Raw genomic sequence first — 21,562 nt, 5'->3', positions numbered from 1 at the left:
ACATTTTATTGGAGTTGCTTTCAATTGCACTGGTCCAATGTTATCTAAGAGTTATTTTATCCAACATGCTTCTATTGTACAATAACTTACTGCCATGTACTTAGCCTCTATGGTTGATCTTGTAATATTAGATTGATTCTCATAATTCTATGAAATGGCTTCAACTTCAATAAAAAAATACATATTCATTGTGGATCTTCTATCATTTGTATCTCTAATCCAATCCGCATCATAATAACCTTGCAAATCAATGTACTTATCACCAGTGCACAATTTGAAGTCCTTTTTATCTTTTAAGTATGTTAATATCATCTTTACTATTGTTTAATGCAAAGGTCTTGTCTTAGACATATATTAGCTTATAACACTCATATTAAATGCAAGATCCACTTTTGTGGCAACCATTACATATATAAACGAGCCTATTACTCTCTTATATAGAATATTTTATATTTCACCTTCAACTTATGTATATTCTTTATTTGTGAGCTTCATCAACTTCAAATTAGTCTCCAAAGGTGTTCCAATGGACTTGCACTCTTCCGTATAGAATTCTTTCAACACTTATTCAATATACTTGGTTTAGCTCAGTATAGTGGTCTTGTTACAACAATCTCTTAAAAAATCCACTCCTAAGTAATAATAGAGCTCTTTCAAATCACTCATCTCATGTTTTTTTTCTAATATGGCCTTCATTCAATCCATCTTTTTCAAATTATTAGCTAAGATGATGAAATCATCAACATAGAGGATTACAATCAGCAAGAATTCTTTAAATTCTATCACTTATTGTAGATAATCAGCCTTACTCCTTACAAACCTCTTATTGACAAAAAAAAATGTGTCAATATATTGGTACCATATTCTTGATGATTGTTTCAATTCATATAAAGATTTCTTCAACTTACATACAAGGTATTTATTGCCTTCTTATACAAATCCTTATGGTTGCTCGATGTAGATGTTTTCTTACAATTCTCTATTCAAAAAGATTGTCTTCACATTTATTTGACACATTTCCAAGCCCATTACTATTACAATGAACCTAATGGTGGTGAATTTGGCAATGGATGCATAAATCTCATTAAAGTCAATATCGGCAACTTAAGAATATCCTTTGGCAACTAATCTTGCTTTCTGTTTCACCACCACATCCATTGTATATTTTTTGGTCTTAAATATCTACTTATAATCAATATTAGATCAATTTGTTAGAAGAGGTGTCAATTTTCATGTATCATTATCAATAAGACATTGATATTCTTCTTTCATAACCTTCTTCCACTTGATTGCATCTTGGCACTTTATAGCATCACACAAAGACAATAGATCAGCAAAGAATACAACATTTGCATGTTCTTCACTTACTTGAAGAAAGATATGGTTCTTCTACTATTTGTCTCATGGTCTTCTTTGTCTCAAAAGATATCTCTTTTCATTTAAAAAAGATTCATCTTATTATATTCTATGTTCTCTTCCAAGCTTCTTTTTCTTTAAAGCTTATTTTTTTCACTCAAAGGTTGGTACTCCTCATCATTATCATCATCATAAACTTCAATATCTTTATTACTGGATTTAAAATTTTGTTAGGCCTTCTTTTTCATCTTCTTTGCCTCTTGATCTTCATTCACACCTTCACCATCTTCATTTTCTTCATTTCCTTGTCTTTTTGCTGAATTTAAAGATGTATCTATAAACACACCTTTATTCCTATTTAGATACATTTTTAAGTAATCACAAGTACTTTTATGCTCCAAAAAATCTACATCACGACTTTTAATGATCTTTTTGGTGTCCAAACATATTAGCCTATATGCCTTGGTATCCTCATAATATCCTAAGAAAACATACTTTGTATCTTTTGCATCAAATTTGGACCTCATACAATTTGATGTCTTTGCATATGTAATGCATCTAAGGATCCTTGTATATAAAATGCATGGTCGTCTTCCACTCCAAGCTTCTTGTGGTGTTATTAATGCAAGGGCACTTATTAAAGACATGTTTCTTGTATATATTGCATTCACCATAACTTCCTTCTAAAATTTATAATCAAAATTTTGAACATGTAGCATGTTCCTTACCATCTTCACATTGGTTTCATTTGTCCTTTTAATAACATTATTTTGTTGTAGAGTGTATAGAATTCTCATTTGTCTAGCAGTTCTTTCATTTTATAAATAAACATTAAATTATATAGACATGTACTCACATCCATTGTCCATTCATATCACCTTTATCTTTTACTCACTTTATTTCTCAACAGGTGCTTTAAACTCGTTAAATTTCTAAAAACACTCACTCTTGGCTTTAAAAATATAGATTCAAATCTTTCTTGAGAAATTATCAATGAAAGTAAAGAAATACCTTATTCTTCGAATACTTGTAGTCTTCATAGGACCACATATATCAAAATGGATAATTTTCAATAACTTTATAGCACATGTTGCTATACCATTTGGAAATAAGGCCTTTTATTTTTTGCCTTATAAGCATCCTTTATATACAAGTTATATTACATTTTGGCTTGTTTTGCCAAGATCTAAGCTATTTAGTATAAATTTAAGCTTTGTCATGCTCTTCACATTTAAATGGCCAAGATAGTGATGCTATATATTCAACTTGTCTTGGTTTGATATAAATTTAGCAAATATAGCTACCTCCACTCTATTAACCTTCTTATACTTCAAGTAGTATAAATATGCCTTTCTAGAGCCCTTAGTAACCATGTTTCTATACAATATTCTTACAAAACATCCATTCTTATTGAATTGAACTATAAAACCTTCTATTATAAGTTTATTCACCAAAAGTAGGTTTTTCTTCAACTTGGATATATGGAAGACGTTTTTGAATCTAATTCTATTGGTTTGTCCATTTATAACTACCTTCACCATAATAAAACCAATTTCAATGCTTCATATGAGCTTCTATCTCCCAAAATCATATTTGATGCTGAAATAGCCTTATAAGTCTTAAATAAATACTTATAAGATATCATATGCTTCGAACAACCTAAGTCCACAATCCATCTTATTATGGCAACCATAGAGGTGCCATTTGCTACCATGAATGCATAATCTTATCCTCCAAATTCATATTATACAATATTTTTATTTTTTCTTTTCATCTTACTACTTTTATAGTAATTTTGAGCAAAATATCCTACTTTGCCACAAATTAAGCAATTTTTGACATTACTTTGTTGGTTAAAATAGTTGCCCTTGTTTTGTCATAAATAAAGTGTTGAATCTTCACTTTGATGTTTTTTTTTCTTTCCTCTTGGTCACTTCATGACTAAATCTTAATATCACGTAGTCCATTGTGATTTCTTTTATCTTCATGGATTCCAAAGCCACAATGAGGTAGTTTTAGGATTCGAGCAAGTTCATGAGTAGAATCAGGATAATATCTGCAACTTTTAAAAACTTGTCTATAATTGCAAGTTGCTTTGCAAGTGCCTTCACCTTATTCATGTGTGCCATGAGGTCTTCATCTTCTTCCATCTTATAAGTAAAGAACCTCTTTCTTGTATAGATGATGTAAGATAAGTTCTTAATTTCATAGATTTTACAAAAAATCTTTCATACTTTTGCTAGTCTTTTGCAAAAGATAATATAGAAGATATTGGCTTCATGAATATTGATTGAAATCAATCCAAAGGCCTTCTTTTCACGATATTTGTAGTCCTTTTTTTTCTTTTATATCAGCATACATGCTTGGAGGCTCTTCACTTTCATCTATAATATCTCAAAGATCCAAAGAAGCCAACAAAAGCTCCATTTTGACCTTCCAATTGTACAAATTTTTCACTCTCAAAATACTCTTAATTTCATTTCTAGGACCTCTCACAAGCTCAATAAACTATATAAATATCTCAAAGTAGATTTGTCACTCATCTATCACTTTTATGCTTACAAATCACCTCTAAGCACCATAAGAGGTCTTTTAAGTACCTTAAGTTTTTTTAATACATGAAACTACAAAGTTAGTCCATCAAAGATCTAACTAAGTAAGAAAATATAATACTAATATTCTATTATATCACTATAAGGTATAAATCAAATCCTAAATCTAAGATACACTTAATAATAAGTAAGAGCAAACAAAGATCTAGATCTAGATTTCAATCTACAAGTTAGAAGTTTCAAAATCCTAACACCAATAACAATAATATGATCTACTCTACACAACAACAAAAACTTGAAATAACTTCAAAGAAACCCATAAGAAAATATAAATAGGCTCATAAGTTATTTAAGAAAGAGAAGTTAGAAGCAAAAATACTTAGCATCAACAAGGTTACACCTAAGAGAAGTATGGAGTAAGATGACTCTCACTTCTAATATTCTTTACATATAGTTGGAGACTTCATCTACAATCATATTCATCTTTTTTTGCTACATCTAGCTAAATCCTAGATTCTTCTTATCATAGCCACCATCTAAAACTCTAGCCGCCACTATAGTTATTTGTTTTAATTCTTTGTTATCTTTTGACTATTAGCAACTTACTATGGTTTAACTCTATGTAGTGGCAACTATATAAGATCTTCTGGATCTTCAACAACCGATAGCAATATTCACTAGTATATTTATTTATAAAAGTAGAAATAAATAGAAGTAATTATAAGTAAGTTAAATTGTTCATATTTTATTAGAAAGATTCCTAAAAAGTATGTAGACTTTAAATATTTTTATAAATGATTGATAGATTGGTAACTTGGCCAATAAGTTGGTTACATATTGCACATTTAACGACTTGTATTACAAGTTGGTTATGTGGCACACATATTGGAAATTTGCCTTACAAATTGGATGCATGTTTCACAAGTTAGATACATGTCATATGGCCTATAGGACATTACCATATAGTTCTTTAATAGGTATAATATACAGAGGTAAAAGTGAGGCCTACCTTCCTCTTATCAATATCTTTCTTGTATTTTGTCTTCATTCCAAACTTCCGACTCATTTTTTATTTAGCAATATTTATTCTAGTTTCTATTCTACATCTATTTTTTAATTGTATGTTTTTTCTTTTTTGATAATATAAGAATTTATTATTATTATTGTAATTTTTTTGTAGTTCATATTCTTAATAGTAATGAAAAAACTATGGTGATATTTGTAATATATATATATATATATAGTATATTATTTTTTGGTTGAGGAGCTTATTAAAAAATATTTTAGAAATATCAAAGCTTCTTGAACAATTACTATTTTTAAAAGTTGAATATTAAATTATTTACTATTAAAATGTGATATACAAACTAATGAGAAAGATGAAACTTAGATTGAGTAGCTGTATAGCTTTTATATTTGCTAGGAAATTTGAAAGTTAGTATAAAAATGACATTACAATGGCAAGAAAAAAAAAAAAAAAAAAAAAAAAAAAAAGGTTCAATTAGAGATTTGATATAATTGAAGTCCAAGTTCTATCTTAGCTAGAAGAACAAATAAAAAAAACTACCCCAATTGGATAAATACAATACTTTATTCCATAGGGAGCTACGTTTTATTTCCTGTAAATGTCAATTTGGATAAAAAAAACATGCTAAAAAAGCAACAAAAGTAATTTGAAAATCGAGATGAATATTGAATCAATACAGATATTTAAAATTAAAAAAATTACATGTTCTTTTCTTGTTTTGTTGTATTGAAGATTCTGCAACAATATCACGACATTGGAAGGCATGATCGTGAATCCACAGTTATCCATCTCAGACGCTCTCAAACGCGTCAAACCTCTAAAGATCACCCAGACGGGCATCTGTGAATCCTGCTCCATGAACTGCTTAGGTGCATTCTGTACTCCACTTTACCTCAATGGATCGTAAACCTGGATTTCATCTGGGTCGAACAAAACACAGCTCGTTGCTACGGGCTACACTGGTAGTGTACAGAACGGAACGTATAATCATGGCCAAGACTTGATCACTTTGCTGGCGTATTTTGGTTAGCTCCAACGCATATGAACATTCCAATATCGTAGGAATGGCTGATGAATTTTATTATTAGGTGCATCTGTACACCCTCTCCCCATTAGATGCTGGCAACCCACTTCAATACAATGGATTCCAACTTCTACTCGAAGAACCTTATGAGAAATCTTGGACCTCGAAATTTCACTAAGCACGTGAACCTGCTGACGCTTGGATAGAAGCTAAAATCTCGTAGGAAAAAAAGATCAATTAGGCAGGACAGGCGCGTGTCTTACAGCCACCTAGAGAAGATAGATCAGCCTTACTGATATTTCGAATTCGACATTCAATTGTCCATTGCAACCATTCAAACTCCACCCTGGGCATTAGAAACAGTATCATCACAAGTTTAAGGCTAGCTTAGCAGTATAATTGCTACATGTAGACCTGAGACCCACTTCAAGGTAACATTCTCACAATGATAGCTGATACATGCCTTCTTCTTTAAAATTTAGGCACAGTTCGACGCTGTTGACTGCGCAGAATTTTTAGTGATTACCGTTTCAAATTCGGGAGCTAATCAACCGATTGGGATATGATAGAATCAAATAAATTTCACTCACATTCGTTCCAAATGAATGCCTCCCAAAATTCCCCACAATATGTTTAGTCAAAACCTAGGTGACGATGTTAAAAACAGGAGTTCTAGACCTACGACAACTCAAATGCAACTAATAAGGCGACAGTACAGTGAATATACATACTTCATGATGAATTGAGTGAGTGGAATTATCGAGATGACGAGCACCCAATCTCGGACAAAGAAGCTTCACAAGCTCGTGAGGTAAGATGGCCGTTAGTCCAATTATCACACATCCAAGTTTTGCCTTGTGTCTTTCTTGCGGAGCTACCGATGGTTACCTGCCAATGGATGTAGCGAGACAAGGCTCTAGATTGGCATAAAGGTTGCAGAAGGGGAAGACTCCAGAGTGTAAAATGAGTTCCGAATTGTCGAGGACAATGAGAGTCAAGCGTGGTAGCTGCATTGAGATTCGCCCTGAAACACGGATCACAGAGTGGCAAGCGGAGGAAAGCGAATTATGCTCCAATTATCACAATTCAAACTTGATCCTCCAAGTTGCCGACAGCGTTCAGCGCTTTCCTGCTTTCTTGTTACTTTTCTCCCTTCCTGCTTTCACCGGTTTCAGACTTTCATCTCTGGAAACCCGGAAGATGTGAACCACGAATCTACGCGGATTTACGAGCTCAAATATGCAACAATCTCCATCTGCAAGCTGGTTATCAATTGAGAAGCCCCGCCATCCACCACTCAAGCCTCCTTTGCCTGCAAGATATATACACTCCCACTCCAAGTCGTTTGCCTCCAGCATGATACGTTCATCATCAACGGGCAAATGCTCTTTGCAGAAAGCACTCTGCAAACCCATCCAAAATCCACCAGAAGTGTGCGAATGCAATAACGACTTTATAAACGCCGGATTTCGCAAATCCTTGAAAACCGCCTCAGCCGCATCAATGGCCGCCATCCGCGGTTTGTCTGAAAGATACTGCTTCGGCAGTCCATGCCTCGTTTCAACCTTCTCACGCAGCCCTGACAGGACCGGAGCGTCATTATAAGTTACAGCCGGCTTCGCTGCAACTCGCGATGATCGTCGCGCTTCCAGTCTAAGCTCCTCTAGTGAGGACATCATCTTCCGCTTCGTGGATTTCTTCAGTAAGGCACCGCCATTACCCTCTGAAACGCTCTTCGCCAATTTCAACAGCCCTAACTCCCCCATCTTCTTCTCATTCTCCTCCACTCGCTGCTTCCGCTTCTCCTCGTACGTCAACTCTGTCTCATCCTCGTCCGCCATTGCTACCTCCACTCTTCACAAACCCTGAGAGATCCCCCGAGGCCACAACTGATCTCACCTCACTGAACTGCAACCCAGCATCGGCCTCGAGGAAATGAACATCGTAATCTTCCCCTGCGCCAACACAGCTTCATAGGAACCTCAGTTCAATATGGCGGGATCTTCAGTTCAAAAACGAGGAAGACGAAGAATCGGATGGATGAGTTTTTTCACACATATAATGGATGGATGTACTCCGATCCGGGTATCGGTCCACTCAGGATACCCTCCGAGGGGGAGGTGTGCATGCCCTTAGCCATGGTTTTGCACACATGAAATCTACAGCTTCTTTAAGGTGCATGGTTGTTGCACTTACGTGTTGCTATTTTTTTTTTTTTTTCTAATTTTCAATTCCATAAAATAAGAACCTGTCATTTCTGAAGAATATATATATATATATATATATATATATATATATGTTTGTGTATATTGGGCATTTGTCACCCAAAGATTCAAATTCAAATGATAATGTTACAATCCTACAGTTGACATGAAAATACAATGCATTTTGAGTAGATAAAACTGAAATAGTTGCTTTAAGGCTGCACATACATTGAAAAACAAAAATCAAATTAATTCAATATTTTCACGTCATACACAATGTTGTACATGACAATTTTCTTACAGGAGAAATGAAGTACAACCTATTGATTCAGAACAGCATATGTGTAAGTAGAGTTTCGTTGTAATGACTGCATTGGGAACAACTCATTATAAATATAATGTAATCTTTCGATGCGAATTACACGTCACACCTGTGTGGTCATCTACTTGTGCACATAATTTCAGTCAATTATTCCTTGGAAGTTCTTAGTATAGAAAATGGATGATCGGCTTTACCTCTTTTGTCGCTTGTCTGTGTGATTGCGAGATGGAGAGCAGTTGATTCTCTTCTGATGCAATGCCCATGTGTCACAGAAATAAATGGCTACAGGTTCTACAGTAAAACTAAGTTCTGGTACCCACCTGCCTGGCCACTGCCAAGACTATTGCCATATCACAGCTTCTCTTGCTTGTGCTCCTCTTTGACATGATGTTGGTTGGTGTTCATGCGATGCTTCGTGCAGCAACTGTATAAGGACCAATTACTAGGCTTCGTATTTTGGTGACCATCCTCACACATTCAGCTCAAGCATGTGAGAAGTTACAAGATAGCAATAAAAAGAAGGCAAGTTCGTCGGAATTGTGCAAAAGGAAAACTTAAATCAAGCTTCAATGCATTGCGCAGCATCCTTGTCACACTATCTGCTGAAACCAAGACACGGACGAGGAAACAGTGTCGATTCTATGGAAGACAAGTCTCCTAGGAGGGCGTTGCATACTGGGATGAGATCCACATGAAGGAAACCTCATAAGGAGTTTTATGATGCTGTGCTATTTAGTGTTTTCATCCTAAAAGGAAGCGCACTAATTGCTACAAACCCAAAAACATCAGCTGATGCTTCATTTGGGTACCATGATCGACTCTCCCGCAGCTATGTTATCTCCGTCCTTGATCCCATTCGTTGCCATCAATGCTTCCACGGTGACCTGTCAACAGAACACCAAATAATGAGAATTTGTACAAATAGCGCTGCAAAGTGGGCAGCAAGGGCGGCGACTCAATCCAAGTCAATGGAGAGGATTGGCTAACTCGAGAACATACGTTATATTTCCTGGAAATGCCCCAGAGAGTGTCTCCCTTGTGCACTTGGATTGTCTTGCAATTATCCAACTTCTTGTTCCCGAAGTGTGAGAGTGCGCCTCCGGCAGCTTCCGAAGTGTGCATTGCACTAATTCCCTTGTGCTCAGCGCTCTGAGCAACATCTTTCGTCTTGTGTCCTACCTCCTTAGTCAACGAACCTTCATTCTCCTGTGCACAGACAGGATCAAGTAAAATCTCTCAGCAATTTCGAATCTCCAACCGTGAGAAGGGAAGTCATTTGTAGTATATTGTTGAGTGTGAACCTGTTGGCTTTTCTCTTTTCTAGTGACAGATTTGAACAAGCTCCAGACAATGCCGCCGGCTACGACTGCACCTGCAGCCTTGGCTATAAGCTCATCCTTGCTGCGGTTTTTGTCCTCAGCAGGTTTCTCTGGCTTTGGACCAGCAGCAGGTGCGTTACCACTCGTTGCCATCTCTCGCTGTTACGTGAATGCAACACGGGTGTTATTCATCAGGTTAAGGTGCAGTTAGTCAAAGAACGACGCACTAATGAAAAAAACATAAAAAGAAAACGCCGCTGCACAGTGTTGTTTCCCCAAACTAAAAGTGATGAAACGATACGAATGGTGAATGCTGCAGTACGACTCAAAATGAACCGTTTATGGGGGACACAACTTCCTGAAGACGCGACAGTTGACACCACATTCGCAAATGTGCGAGAATCACAAATGAATGAAAACGTAACTCCGCTGGAAACGAAGCCCAGGCAAACCGCCAAGGGTTGAGACTCGTCATAATCCCTCAACCCAGGACCAACACATTTCTCATTTGAAGGCACTCGTGCAGTTCAAAACAACATCCCAACCAGAGCGACAAAACAGAACGATGAAGCAAAAATAAAAATAAAAATAACCGGTCAATAAAAAATCACCTTAAGAGCTCATCCGATGAGGGGAAAGAAAGGAAAAAAAACAAAACAAACAAAACAAAACAAACAAACCAAACCAAAACCACCACAGTCACAATCACCAAAACCCTTACACTCCCGTCCCTTGAGCCGAAAAAAATGCACAACTCACAAACCTCCCTGCACGGGCGGACTTCACGAGACCAGCAACAGAAGGAACCAACACAAGCCCAAAAACCCGAGAGCCCTTGAACGATTTCTCCTTGTCCTGGCCCCGCTTAACTATCGACCTCCGCTCCTCGATGAATCAATCACAACCCCGTGACTAATTCCAACAAGAGACATATTTCAATTACTTTCTCAACGTCGAACCAGCGCCCCTGAAATCAAAACGAACGGAGGCCCTGATCACATGCAATTACAGAATGGGGGAGGGAGGGAGGGGAGAGAGACAGAAAGGGGCACCTACATCAGTCACGTGAGCCCGAGGAGTGATGACCGCTCGTGGCGATGACTTGTGCAGAGCCACGCGACGGAGTTGAATAGTTATAAAAGCAGTGGTGCAGGTGCAGGTGCCCACTGCCAAGCGCAGGAAGCGATCGACGCCAGAACCCTCGTCGTCGTAGTTTCCTGCGGTATCAGCCAAAACCCAGCCCGGCCCTTGGCTTCCCGCTGGAAGCGGGGCATCCCGCGCGAAAGCAGGGAACGGGCCGACGACCCCCCTATCCCCCCTCTCCACACGCGTCGTTTCCGTTCGGGTTCTGGTTCGGCATGGGCTTGGGTTCTGGTTAGCGGATGGGGTCTACAATTGTCCACCGGGTCTGGCAATCATGTTCTTTGGATGAATAAATGGCGCATTGCGTTGGTGAATGAACGGGATCGCGTAGAGGTGCGCTGGGCGGATGGGTGGATGGATGGGTGGATTGATGAGTGGACGGATGAGTGGATGGATGGTGGTGATGGATGGATGGGTGGATGGATGGTGGTGATGGATGGATTGTTGGATGGATGGTGGGTGGATGGTGGATGGATGGTGGATGGATGAATAGGGACGAGTTAGCTAGGGCTGTCCGACGTGGCTCCAATGGAGCTGCGAGGTTTGATTTGAGTGTTGTACCAACTCTATGGGTGGGTTGGAACTCGTGAACATGTTGTTCCCCCCTTCACAACAATGTTCCATTTGTTGTTTCATTAATGTTGACATACTCCAAAAGTACTAAGTGGCACGGAATTTAAAAACAAAGAAAAATGAAATAAAATAAAATAAAAATAACTAAAAAGTACATATCTAGGAATAATCTTGCATATCTAAGAATATTCTTCGTTGTTGATTTTTCTCCTCTCTGAACAAACTTGAGATTTTGTATGTTTTAATTCTTCTAGAGAATTGTCTCACAAACAAAAATATTAAACTTTAACAGATAAAAATACTTCTAATTTATAACATGGTCTTTTGGTAGAATAGTACAAGAATTTTACTTCCTCTTATAAATTAGTTTGAAATCAATTATTTACTAATGTATACATCTTTAAGTGATTATATATATATATATATATATATTACACCATTTTATCAATATTGTAATAGTTAAAAATTATATAATATTATTATTTTTAAATAATATCATCTTTCCTCTTATAACAATATTATGTTTGATTTTATATTTTCTAACTAGGACAAAAAGATAGTACTATAATAACTTATTCTACTATTTATGGCATCTTATCTTTTATATAATTTTAATTTCTTTGTCTTGCTTTATTTTAATGTCTTATGATATATATATATATATATATTTATTTATTATTATTAAAAATAGTGTATAACTATAATAGAAGTTTTTGTCTATAGTAATGAACAAATAAGTAATTTAACAAGATAGATAAATATGGTTTTAGTATTTAATGCAAGATAAATTAAATGCATATTATTCACATATGTTAGAAAAATAAAGTTTAATTAAAATAGCCATAAAAATTTATAAATTTGTATATAGAGAATTGATAGATATACACTTATATTTTATTACATAGAGACTCCCTTTCAATAAATATGAACAACTTGCACCTATTGTGTCCAATTTCTATATTTTCTCTATAAATTAAGTTCAGTTAATTTAATTCAATTTAATTTTTTTTATTCTTTCTATTTTCTACCAATTCGAATGCAAAAGATATCTATTGTGTGCTCAAAGAGGAAAGAGAGGTCAAACTACAAGCAAGTCTTCCTCTTGTGCAATTTGTGGATTCATAACATGTTTATTTATTTATTTATTTATTTATTTTTGTAAAAGATTATGAATCTATTGCTCCAAAAGTTGTTATTGATGTGATAAGAATTCTTCATGATGTCATGCACTTTGCAATAATATACCTTTTAGGATTAAATTATATGATATTTCTTCATTTGATGAGGTTGATTTAGCCACAAGTACCCATGAAAATAATCAAGAAGAAGTGGTTCATTAGCATCCATTAATCCTTTTAGTTTGTAGAAACATGGATGTTCTCTTGTTGTTTGCAAAAAACTAATGCAATCTAAAATTGCATAGTCATCCATTATGTGAGTTTTATTTTATTTTATTTTAATTTAATTTTTTTAAGAATCTTATGCATGGAATAGCATTATATTTTATAAATAGAAAAAATAAAAAAAATGGTTGGTATATAAAAAAAAATATTAGTAGACCATATATAATTCCATGATATATGGCATAGTCTTGACTTTCAACAAATAGAATAATTTTGTCCTATACATCTTTAAAGTTCTCAATGGATATTGCATTTCATCACTTTATAACAAAGTGATTTCTTTCTAGAAAAGAAGTAACAAAATAACAAACTTTCCATATGTGCATGCAAATAAAACAAGTCCAATGTTGGATCTAAGTTACATATGAGTAATCAATAATTTCTCTCTTAAAGGTTTCAGCTCTTTGTACCTCTATCCACAAGGTTTGAAAATTTTCTTATATACCAATATAAACAATATTCTTTTAATGCTAAGTGAAGAATTTGAAATCCTTGTTGGCTATAAACCACCTCTCAAATTTTCCAAACCATTCTTTTAGATATGCCAAGCATAAAGCAAGTTAGTCATGGAGATCACAAAAACCTCATCAATAGCTTCTATTAATGCTAGTTTTTCATTTGCCCCTATTACTAGTGCCTTTCTATCTTCTAAAGCACTATGTACCAATTGTAAGCCCCACATGTAATCCACATTATTATTTTTGTCTTGCATGATGCAAATACGAACACAAAACAACATATTAATGGCTATAGAACTAAGAATTTGTATGATGTATAAGTTGAAATTGTATATGTAATGATAGTAAAAACATCAATACTAACATATACAATAAAATCCTAATGTCAATTGTACACACAATTCTTAAAATGATTCAATTAGAATCTAAATTCCTCACATACATAGAAACAACACACATCTATTCAAAACTCAAATTCTTTATTATCAAGTTACTTGTGTTTTTAGACAAATACCTTGTTAAAACACATATAATGATATTAATGTGCATATGGTAATGATAATATTGGATGTATGCAAGGATACACGTTATGAGAGTGGTCATGCAATAAGTAAAGAAGAAAGTGTCCACCTAATGGTTCCTTTTATTTATTTTACAATATAATTTTTTTTATTTTTATAATAATTTTAATTAAATAATTTAAAATCATAGGTATTGCAATTATATCAATAATTATTTATTTTTTTTTCTTTATATATATATATATATATATATATATATATATATATATATTTTTTTAAAAGAAACTATAAATATATATTTTTAATTATTCTAATCTATTTCGTCTTTTACTAATTGGTTTTGAGAGAGAATTCTATTAAATTATAAAATATATATTTTTTGGATTATGAGATATTAATCTCAATTTATATTGATATATTTTTATAAAAAATAAAAAATAGATTTATATTGTAAGAAATTGAAGAACCTTACAAAACAATTGCTAAATCATAAGAACCATAAGAATACAAAATACTAAGATATTATTACTTATTCTATGTATGTATTTTTGAGCTTTACTTTATTTTAATTTTGTTAAAAAAATTATAAATTAAAAATAAATTAAAAATAAAAATATAACAAATGCTTGCATAAAGCATCTAAAATACATTGCTACTATAACTCCAAATAATTAAGTCAAAGACACCAATCATGAGTTGTAAAAAAAATTACTTTGTATTTGTTCTTTAAAAATGTAGTTTTAAGAACAAGAAACTTAATACAAGGTTTTAAAACACTATGCAATTTGGGATTGTGTTTCTTGAACATCCTTTTAAATCTTTTTGTGCAACTATAACTACTACTTTAAAAACTTTACAACATTTAGATTCTTAATGTAACTTTTAATATTGTTAAGTGCCTTTGCTTCAAAATATCTTTTTGTTCTTTTTTGCATCTCAATTAGAATTTTGCTAATTGCAACAAAAAAATTTTAAACTCATGAGAGGATGAATATTGTTGAATATATATTTAAAAATAGCTAAGATATTTATTATTTATTATATATCTAAATATAAGACGAGAAAAGAAGTTGAGTGAGCTATTGAAAGATTTATTATTATTAATATTATATTTTCTATCTATTTTTTTCAAAATCCAATTGCAATTAAATAATAAAATAAAGTAATAAATATATAAAATTTATAAAAAATTATATATCTTAAAGTATCTGATTTTTTGTAAAAGTTTATTAAAATTAATTTAAATAAATTTAATTAATTTTTTAGTGCATATATATTTTTATCTTTTAGTGTAGCATTTTGTTAACTGTTTTTAATAATATATTTTTAGAAATAATTCTCGATTCTCATCTTATCAACAAAAAGAATTCAAATTTTATGTAGTCCTTTTTGGAATAGATAGGCTAAATTGTTGCTATTCCAAAACATTTTATCATAAGTAGAATAAAAAACTACTAATCAAATTTAAATTATAAACGACCATAATAATCACAATTCAAATTTATTTATTTATATATTTAAAAATAGAAAACGGTTGAAATTAATCACTTTATTCAAAATCACCACAGAAAAAAAAAACAAAACAAAACAAAACAAAAAACAAAAACAAACAAACAAACAAACAATCGTGATGAGTATCATTCCAATCACAGTGACGAGAAAAACAACCACCTCATGTGCCCGTGCGAGGAGATTGTCGTTCCCATGAGTCGAGAACAAAATCCGAACCAAAACCGAGCTGCGAATCGCTCTTTCCACCCGAGAAACGAACGAAGAAACGACGTTCTCGTCGACGTCGAGGATAAAAGATTCATCGTCCGCTGTTCGTTCAGATTCGAAATGGACGGCATCGCGGGAGGGCGGGATTCAACCTCGGAAGGGCCGTCAAGGGGCGTCTCCGCGAAGACGACGAGAAGGAAGGGTGCGATCGCGTCGGCAGCGGAATGGCAGCGTCTGACGATGAGCATCATCGCGGAAGCTTATCTTGAAGGGGAGTGGGGAAGAGAAAGGGAGAGGGGGTGGGGGTGGGGACAAGGGGAGTTCGAGACAACGTGGACCAAGCCACGCCGGGGCACCTGACTCTCCCACTTCGCGGCGCTTCTCTGAGCCCTAATCTTAGGGGCCTTGTGGGGTCGATCGCTCGCTCGCTCGCTCTGTATATTGGTGGCCACCTCTCATGGCTTAACGTTTAGGCAATGTTGTGTCCTCACCGCCACCGGCGATTTGAATCTCGGGTTCTGTTCGTGTGATGATGGTGTACCCGTGGTAGAGGAGCTGATTGCTAATTGGGGGAGTAGAATTATGCGGTTTGTGTCTCCGTCGTGAAGATTTGGGTCGTTTGTGATTGAGTGAACTACAGTGTTTTGGTGTGTGTGTGTGTGTGTGTGTTTGTTTGTTTGTTTGTTGGTGAAGAGTTGGCTATAATTTGAATTGTTTTGGTTGTGTGGATCGCTGGAGCGATTGAAAGAGTTGAATTGAGGTTGATAGCGAGGGTGGGATAGAGAATTGGGTGGGAAATATTCGGCTGCCTTTTTCCATGCTGTCACAGAGGAGTATCCAGCTTTGGGAAGGCTATTCCTCGGGAGTTTGTGCGTTCAGGGAGAATAATGTAGACGCGAAGGCTGTGTATTTCTTTGCGGCACCAATTCGAGAATGGAAAGCGCATTTGCAGAGGCGAAGGGTCCGAGTGAGTCCCAGAAAAGCGAGTCGTGCTGTCTCGGTTGTATGTTCCCAGGGAATGCAGGCCAAACCTGTGGAATTTCTGCCTAGACAAGTTAATTCACGTGATTTTGTTCGAGGAGCTGGTGATGGACGATCAAACCCGTTGTATTTAGATGGTGATGATATTAGAGCACCGGCCCAATGTGCAACATGTGACACTCGTCCCGCTAGTGAGTTGAACGACGAAAACGAGTGGTTCAATCATGGGGAGGGGCGAGTCGACGCCAGCACTGAATCTGGAACCGAAGATTCATCGACCAGTGCTGGCCTCGTCGACCCCCCGGCAAGAGTCTCCATACGCACCCCAGAAGGTGGCAGGCCTGATTCAGATGGTTCGGAGACTTCTTCTATAAATGCTCTTTCAGTGGACTCGATCGACTCAGACAGGTCCTTGCATTCAGCTGTTACAGACGTGAAAGCTTCAACTGCGAGAATTGCTGTTAATCAGCCGAATCTCTTGAGCTCACCAAAGAAAGACATGACTTCATTAGAGAGGTTTGCAAGAGCAAGGGCAGCAGGAAAAGAATTAGTGGAGAAAAATCAAGAGGCTCGTTTAAGGTATGGTGATGAAGAAGGGGTTTATTATAACCCTAAGGTAGGAGATTATGTTATGGGCATTGTGGCGTCTGGAAATCATGGCACGCTGGACATGGACATTGGCGCAAATAAATTAGGGCACTTGTTTTGGAAGAATGTTGTGCCACTTGACGTTTGTAACATCAAAGATATGTCTGGGGAGTTTCCAGACACTAATTCGCCTGATAGCAATGTCACTCTTGGTCCTGCTGGTGGACCTTATTTTGTCCACGACGAGGAGGTGCTGAACTTGGCACTTGAAGCCCCTATGGCAGTCGAGCTGGGCACAGTCTTGACGATGGAAGTGAAGGGTATCACTCCAAGTGGGAGAGCATTGCTTTGTGCACGATCCGTCGCTCGAGAGTATTCCTGGCAACGGGTTCGCCAGGTACCTTGTTGTTCAACCGTTTTCACGTCCACTCAAAGACAACGCTTCTGTTGTTAGATAGCAGAATGAGTCTGTAGTAAAGTCGAATTTGTGGGCTGCGGGTGAGCAACCTTCATGTAGAGATAGAAATAGGCATTGATTGTTGTATTTCTTGTTTCTGGAACGCAGATGTTAGAATATAATGCTACATTTGAGGTCCAGATTGCCGAATGGACACCTGCAGGACTCGTTACTAAAATTGAGGTAAAAATCTTTCGCCCTCAATCATTTAAGTTGTGGTTCATTGAAGGGTTTCTTTGCGATTTCTTGGACTCCGCATTGGTGTTGCATTCAATTGAAAGGTACTCGCATTAGTGATCTTTAGGTAATAATAAGATAATACTAGGCCCGGCTTTATGCATCACAACAAATTCCCCTTATGAAGACGTTCTTGTAGCAATGCATCATTTTACGCTTGCAATAATCAGGTTGGGTGTGCATAACTCCATGGTTGACAAACTCATTTGTAGGTGATCGTCAACCTGCATATGAAATAATTAACATGTTCTGTTTCTCTTCGGATCTGTTCATTGTACAGCAGTATCCAAAAGTATCTAACGCTTTCTGTGGTTGTGGATTGGCAGGGTTTACGGGCTTTTCTACCGCTATATTACTTAGTTAATCGTCCCCCTGAGCCATCACCTCAGGGATCCGTCTCTTATAAAGAATATGTGAGTGAATTGCTTATACTTACTAGTAGTCACGGGTACACTCTGTTGGCTGTATGACGATAGTTGTGTGCTTGGATTAGTCCGCATTAACGATCAATTCAACTGTGAACAGGTAGGGCAAAAATTTACTGTGATGATCAGCAGTATCGATGAGAAGAGGAGAAGCTTGGTTATTAGTGAAAAGAAAGCTTGGGTAATGTGCAAAGCCTTTTTTAAATCTAATTTTCGGCTGCGTTGGATTGAATGTTCTCAAGGACCTCTAAGTAGTTTCCTTTTGTTTAAGTTCATAGTAGTCGTCGAGTCTGGTTTAAATCTATATGAAGCAATGAGTCAATTGACTCTTGAACTTACACGCCTTAGGAAGTTTCTAAATACGAGTATTAAATCCTGGTCTGTGTATTCCTGTATTGCTTTCTCAAATAAGTCTTGGAGTCTGCTTTCAAGTCTTTGATGTTTCTGTGCGTTGTCCAGATGTCGAAAAATGCCTACATAGGTGCTTTAGTAGAAGGAATTGTCACAAATCCTATTCAGCCTTATGGGGTACATCTTCGAATTAAGAACACCGATATCAGGTAATATACCTTGCGTAGTATCATTTCTTTATTAAGGCATGTCTTACAGGTCATTTAACGTGATACTTTGTACAGTCAATTTTATTTTGGGAAATTCTTTAATGCAATGCCTTTATGTTAACCTTAAAGTATTCTTGCCTTTTTTTGCAGTGGAGTACTTCATATCAGCAACATATCACGGGCTCGGGTCGATAACATTTCAAGAGTATTTTCTATTGGGGAAGAAGTTAAAGCAATGGTTGTTCCTTCAAACAAACAGAGGAGATTGTCTTTCAGGTATCGTTTTAATCCTCTTCTCATGGATACACGAAGTGCATTGCGCTGAGTAAAATTAGGTTACCTGGTTGGGACAGAGCCTTGTTATGTCTGCAACTGGTTCTCTGGGGTTCTTGGATAACTTCGTTGAAACGAATTTGTGGAGCGAATAGTGTTACCAAGGAGGGCATTATTCAAGGTTTCTTCATGCTGATGTAATTGGTTGTGACGAGTTTTCGTCAATCGTGATTTCTAGTGTAAAATGTTGACCTTCGAAAGTGATTATTGCGCCAGCACTGCTGATCTGGAGATTGAAGATGGGTTGATGCTTCGAGACAAGCAGGTATTCATGGTGCCCGTCTCATTCCAGTCAGAAATCTTAAATTTTTTGGCATCACCTCAAAAACCTATAAGCCAAATGCTGACGGATATTGAATGAGGCTTATAATGTGGTCGGTGCAGAGCACGCTACCTGCTCCAAAAATTTAGTGCTTGATTTTTTTCAAGTGTTTAATTTCTGACCAAGAACAACAAATATGGTGATTTTGTTTCAGGCGGTATTTCAAAACGCGGAAAAAATTGCGGCTGAAGTTTCAAAGGCTTACAAGGACGAGGAGCTCAAACCCACAGTAGCTACCGATGACAATGTTCATGTAGCAGGACAGGAAATAGTCATTGCAAACTGGGACTGGTTAGATTTTGGCGATAAAACCGAACTATTTTGATTGCACCCTTTCTACGGGATAGTGTATTCGCAATGGTTTTCAAGGATTGCGACCTCTTTCTCAAGCGAGGTTATTTGCAATTATTAAGTTTCAGTTGTAGGCAATTTCTTCCCGCATGATAACTTTGATTCTTAAACTTCTCAGTTTGGAGAAGCTGAATTCATAGAATGGTCTCTTTTGAGAAAATTCTTGTACATAGAATATCAAATCCTGGCACCAGGATCATTTCGGCAACTGCCGACCATCAAGAGCTGCAACTTAACGGTCCCCTAACGTTATCGCTCACGGGGGGAATCCTTGTGGAGAAGATACATTGTTTTTCCAGATGTTTCCACGACAAGAATTTCACATTGTCTTGTGGAAGCTCAATGGTCGCAGCGATATTTGCCTACTACGTGTAAACTTCACCGCTCATGTCAGAATCTCTTGCATGCAAACAATGAAATGTAGATGGTGTGAGTAATCATACATAGGGAGTGATCCAAAGCGTTGTCCTTGTAACCGTCTGAAGATTACGTTGGACGGGGGTGGTTATCAACAGTGTGGAAAAGAGCAACAACAGCAATTGGGTTACTTGGAGGGACGTTGAACCAGCATGGCTTACGGGCAAAGAATCAGCACACTTAATCCTCTGGCTCATTACAAGCACCTTCCCAAGAGTTGTCAAGAGCTGCCAGCATTTTCACCACAACCCTCTGACCTCCGGCAGTAACAAACAGATCACTATTCTCTCACCGAACTGATCTGCCCTTTCTTCTTCTGCTTCTTCTTTTTTCTTCATGCAGGCAACACTTGCAGCTTCAACGTGGGATGCAGCTGCAGGTACTCCATGTTTCACCATCGTACCGCAGAGTTATTCTTGCCGTTGTCACGCGGTGGATAATTGCAAGATGTGGTTTTAATTCCTCATGGGCAGAAAGTCCAAGAAAACAAAGAAACTGAAAGCAAAAATAGACCAGGTTCTAGGGTTTAAAACCCTAAACCCTAAAACCTGGTCAGCTGATAAGGAATGTAGCAGCTGAATGTTGCAGGAGCGATGGCTTCTAGAACTGGAAGGTGGCCTTCGCTATTGTAAACAGCGCCCCCCAAACGACTGGAGGATGCATCTGCTCTCTACTTTTAAAAAAGGCTATCGATTTCTACACGCCTTTTACTTTTAGGGTTTTAATTTGTGCAGTGTTGTATGAGCTTTCATTGGTTCATGGATTGGATCAGTATGACAAAAGTTTTGTCAACGTATGTATGGATAGATGTATTTGTATGAATGGATGAATGAAGAGTCAAATTAAATGTACTAAACTTATGTAAAACTAAAGTAAATTGATGTAATTTGTTTAAAAGCAATTGGTTGTTGTATTGTAGGATATTTAAAAATAGTAAATACAGTAACAAGTAGTTTTTAAAATCATTTTATAGCAACCAACTTCTAATGTGATCATTGTTTAAATAATAAAAATGTTCTTATAATATTACAAGAGTGCTTCACTTATAATATTAAGATGGAGAAATATCATACACATCCCTGCAATATGTTGAAATAGCAAATATACCCCTAATTGTTTTGATAATAGCAAATGTACCCTTGAGTGTGATAAGCTATGACTTCAAACAGTGAGCAGATGCTTGTCACAGTTCAAGTCCAAGGGAGGGTCAAAGTGAGAGTCCATGTCCTCCAAGAACTCACCCCAGATCTTCGTGACGTTCATTTCGATA

The 21,562-nt window shown here is 36.3% G+C and overlaps 3 protein-coding genes across 3 annotated transcripts; 1 reads left to right on the top strand and 2 right to left on the bottom strand.

Moving 5' to 3' along the window:
• Positions 1-6,462: 6,462 nt before the first annotated feature.
• LOC112291721 (B3 domain-containing protein At3g19184) lies at positions 6,463-7,938 on the bottom strand. The gene has a single exon (XM_024539539.3). The coding sequence runs from the start codon at positions 7,798-7,800 to the stop codon at positions 7,078-7,080; it is 723 nt and encodes a 240-aa protein (XP_024395307.1). The 5' UTR covers positions 7,801-7,938; the 3' UTR covers positions 6,463-7,077.
• Positions 7,939-9,022: 1,084 nt separating this feature from the next.
• On the bottom strand, positions 9,023-11,541 carry LOC112291840 (uncharacterized). The gene is made up of 5 exons (XM_024539752.1): positions 11,509-11,541; positions 10,861-11,193; positions 9,787-9,963; positions 9,485-9,691; positions 9,023-9,369 (listed from the first exon to the last, which is right to left on the bottom strand). Exons 1-5 carry the CDS (start codon positions 11,539-11,541, stop codon positions 9,283-9,285), a joined length of 837 nt encoding a protein of 278 aa, XP_024395520.1. The 3' UTR covers positions 9,023-9,282.
• A 4,405-nt stretch (positions 11,542-15,946) lies between these two features.
• LOC112291752 (protein PIGMENT DEFECTIVE 338, chloroplastic) lies at positions 15,947-20,097 on the top strand. The gene is made up of 8 exons (XM_024539613.3): positions 15,947-17,587; positions 17,756-17,830; positions 18,211-18,297; positions 18,410-18,490; positions 18,769-18,869; positions 19,020-19,145; positions 19,419-19,467; positions 19,679-20,097. Exons 1-8 carry the CDS (start codon positions 16,439-16,441, stop codon positions 19,847-19,849), a joined length of 1,839 nt encoding a protein of 612 aa, XP_024395381.1. The 5' UTR covers positions 15,947-16,438; the 3' UTR covers positions 19,850-20,097.
• The last annotated feature ends 1,465 nt before the right edge of the window (positions 20,098-21,562 follow it).

This window comes from Physcomitrium patens, chromosome 14 (genome assembly GCF_059467195.1).
Source record: "Physcomitrium patens ecotype Gransden chromosome 14, ASM5946719v1, whole genome shotgun sequence".
Classification (NCBI taxonomy): domain Eukaryota; kingdom Viridiplantae; phylum Streptophyta; class Bryopsida; order Funariales; family Funariaceae; genus Physcomitrium; species Physcomitrium patens.
The sequence above is the reverse complement of the archived record's forward strand: the minus strand, read 5'-3'. Positions and strand labels throughout refer to the sequence as shown.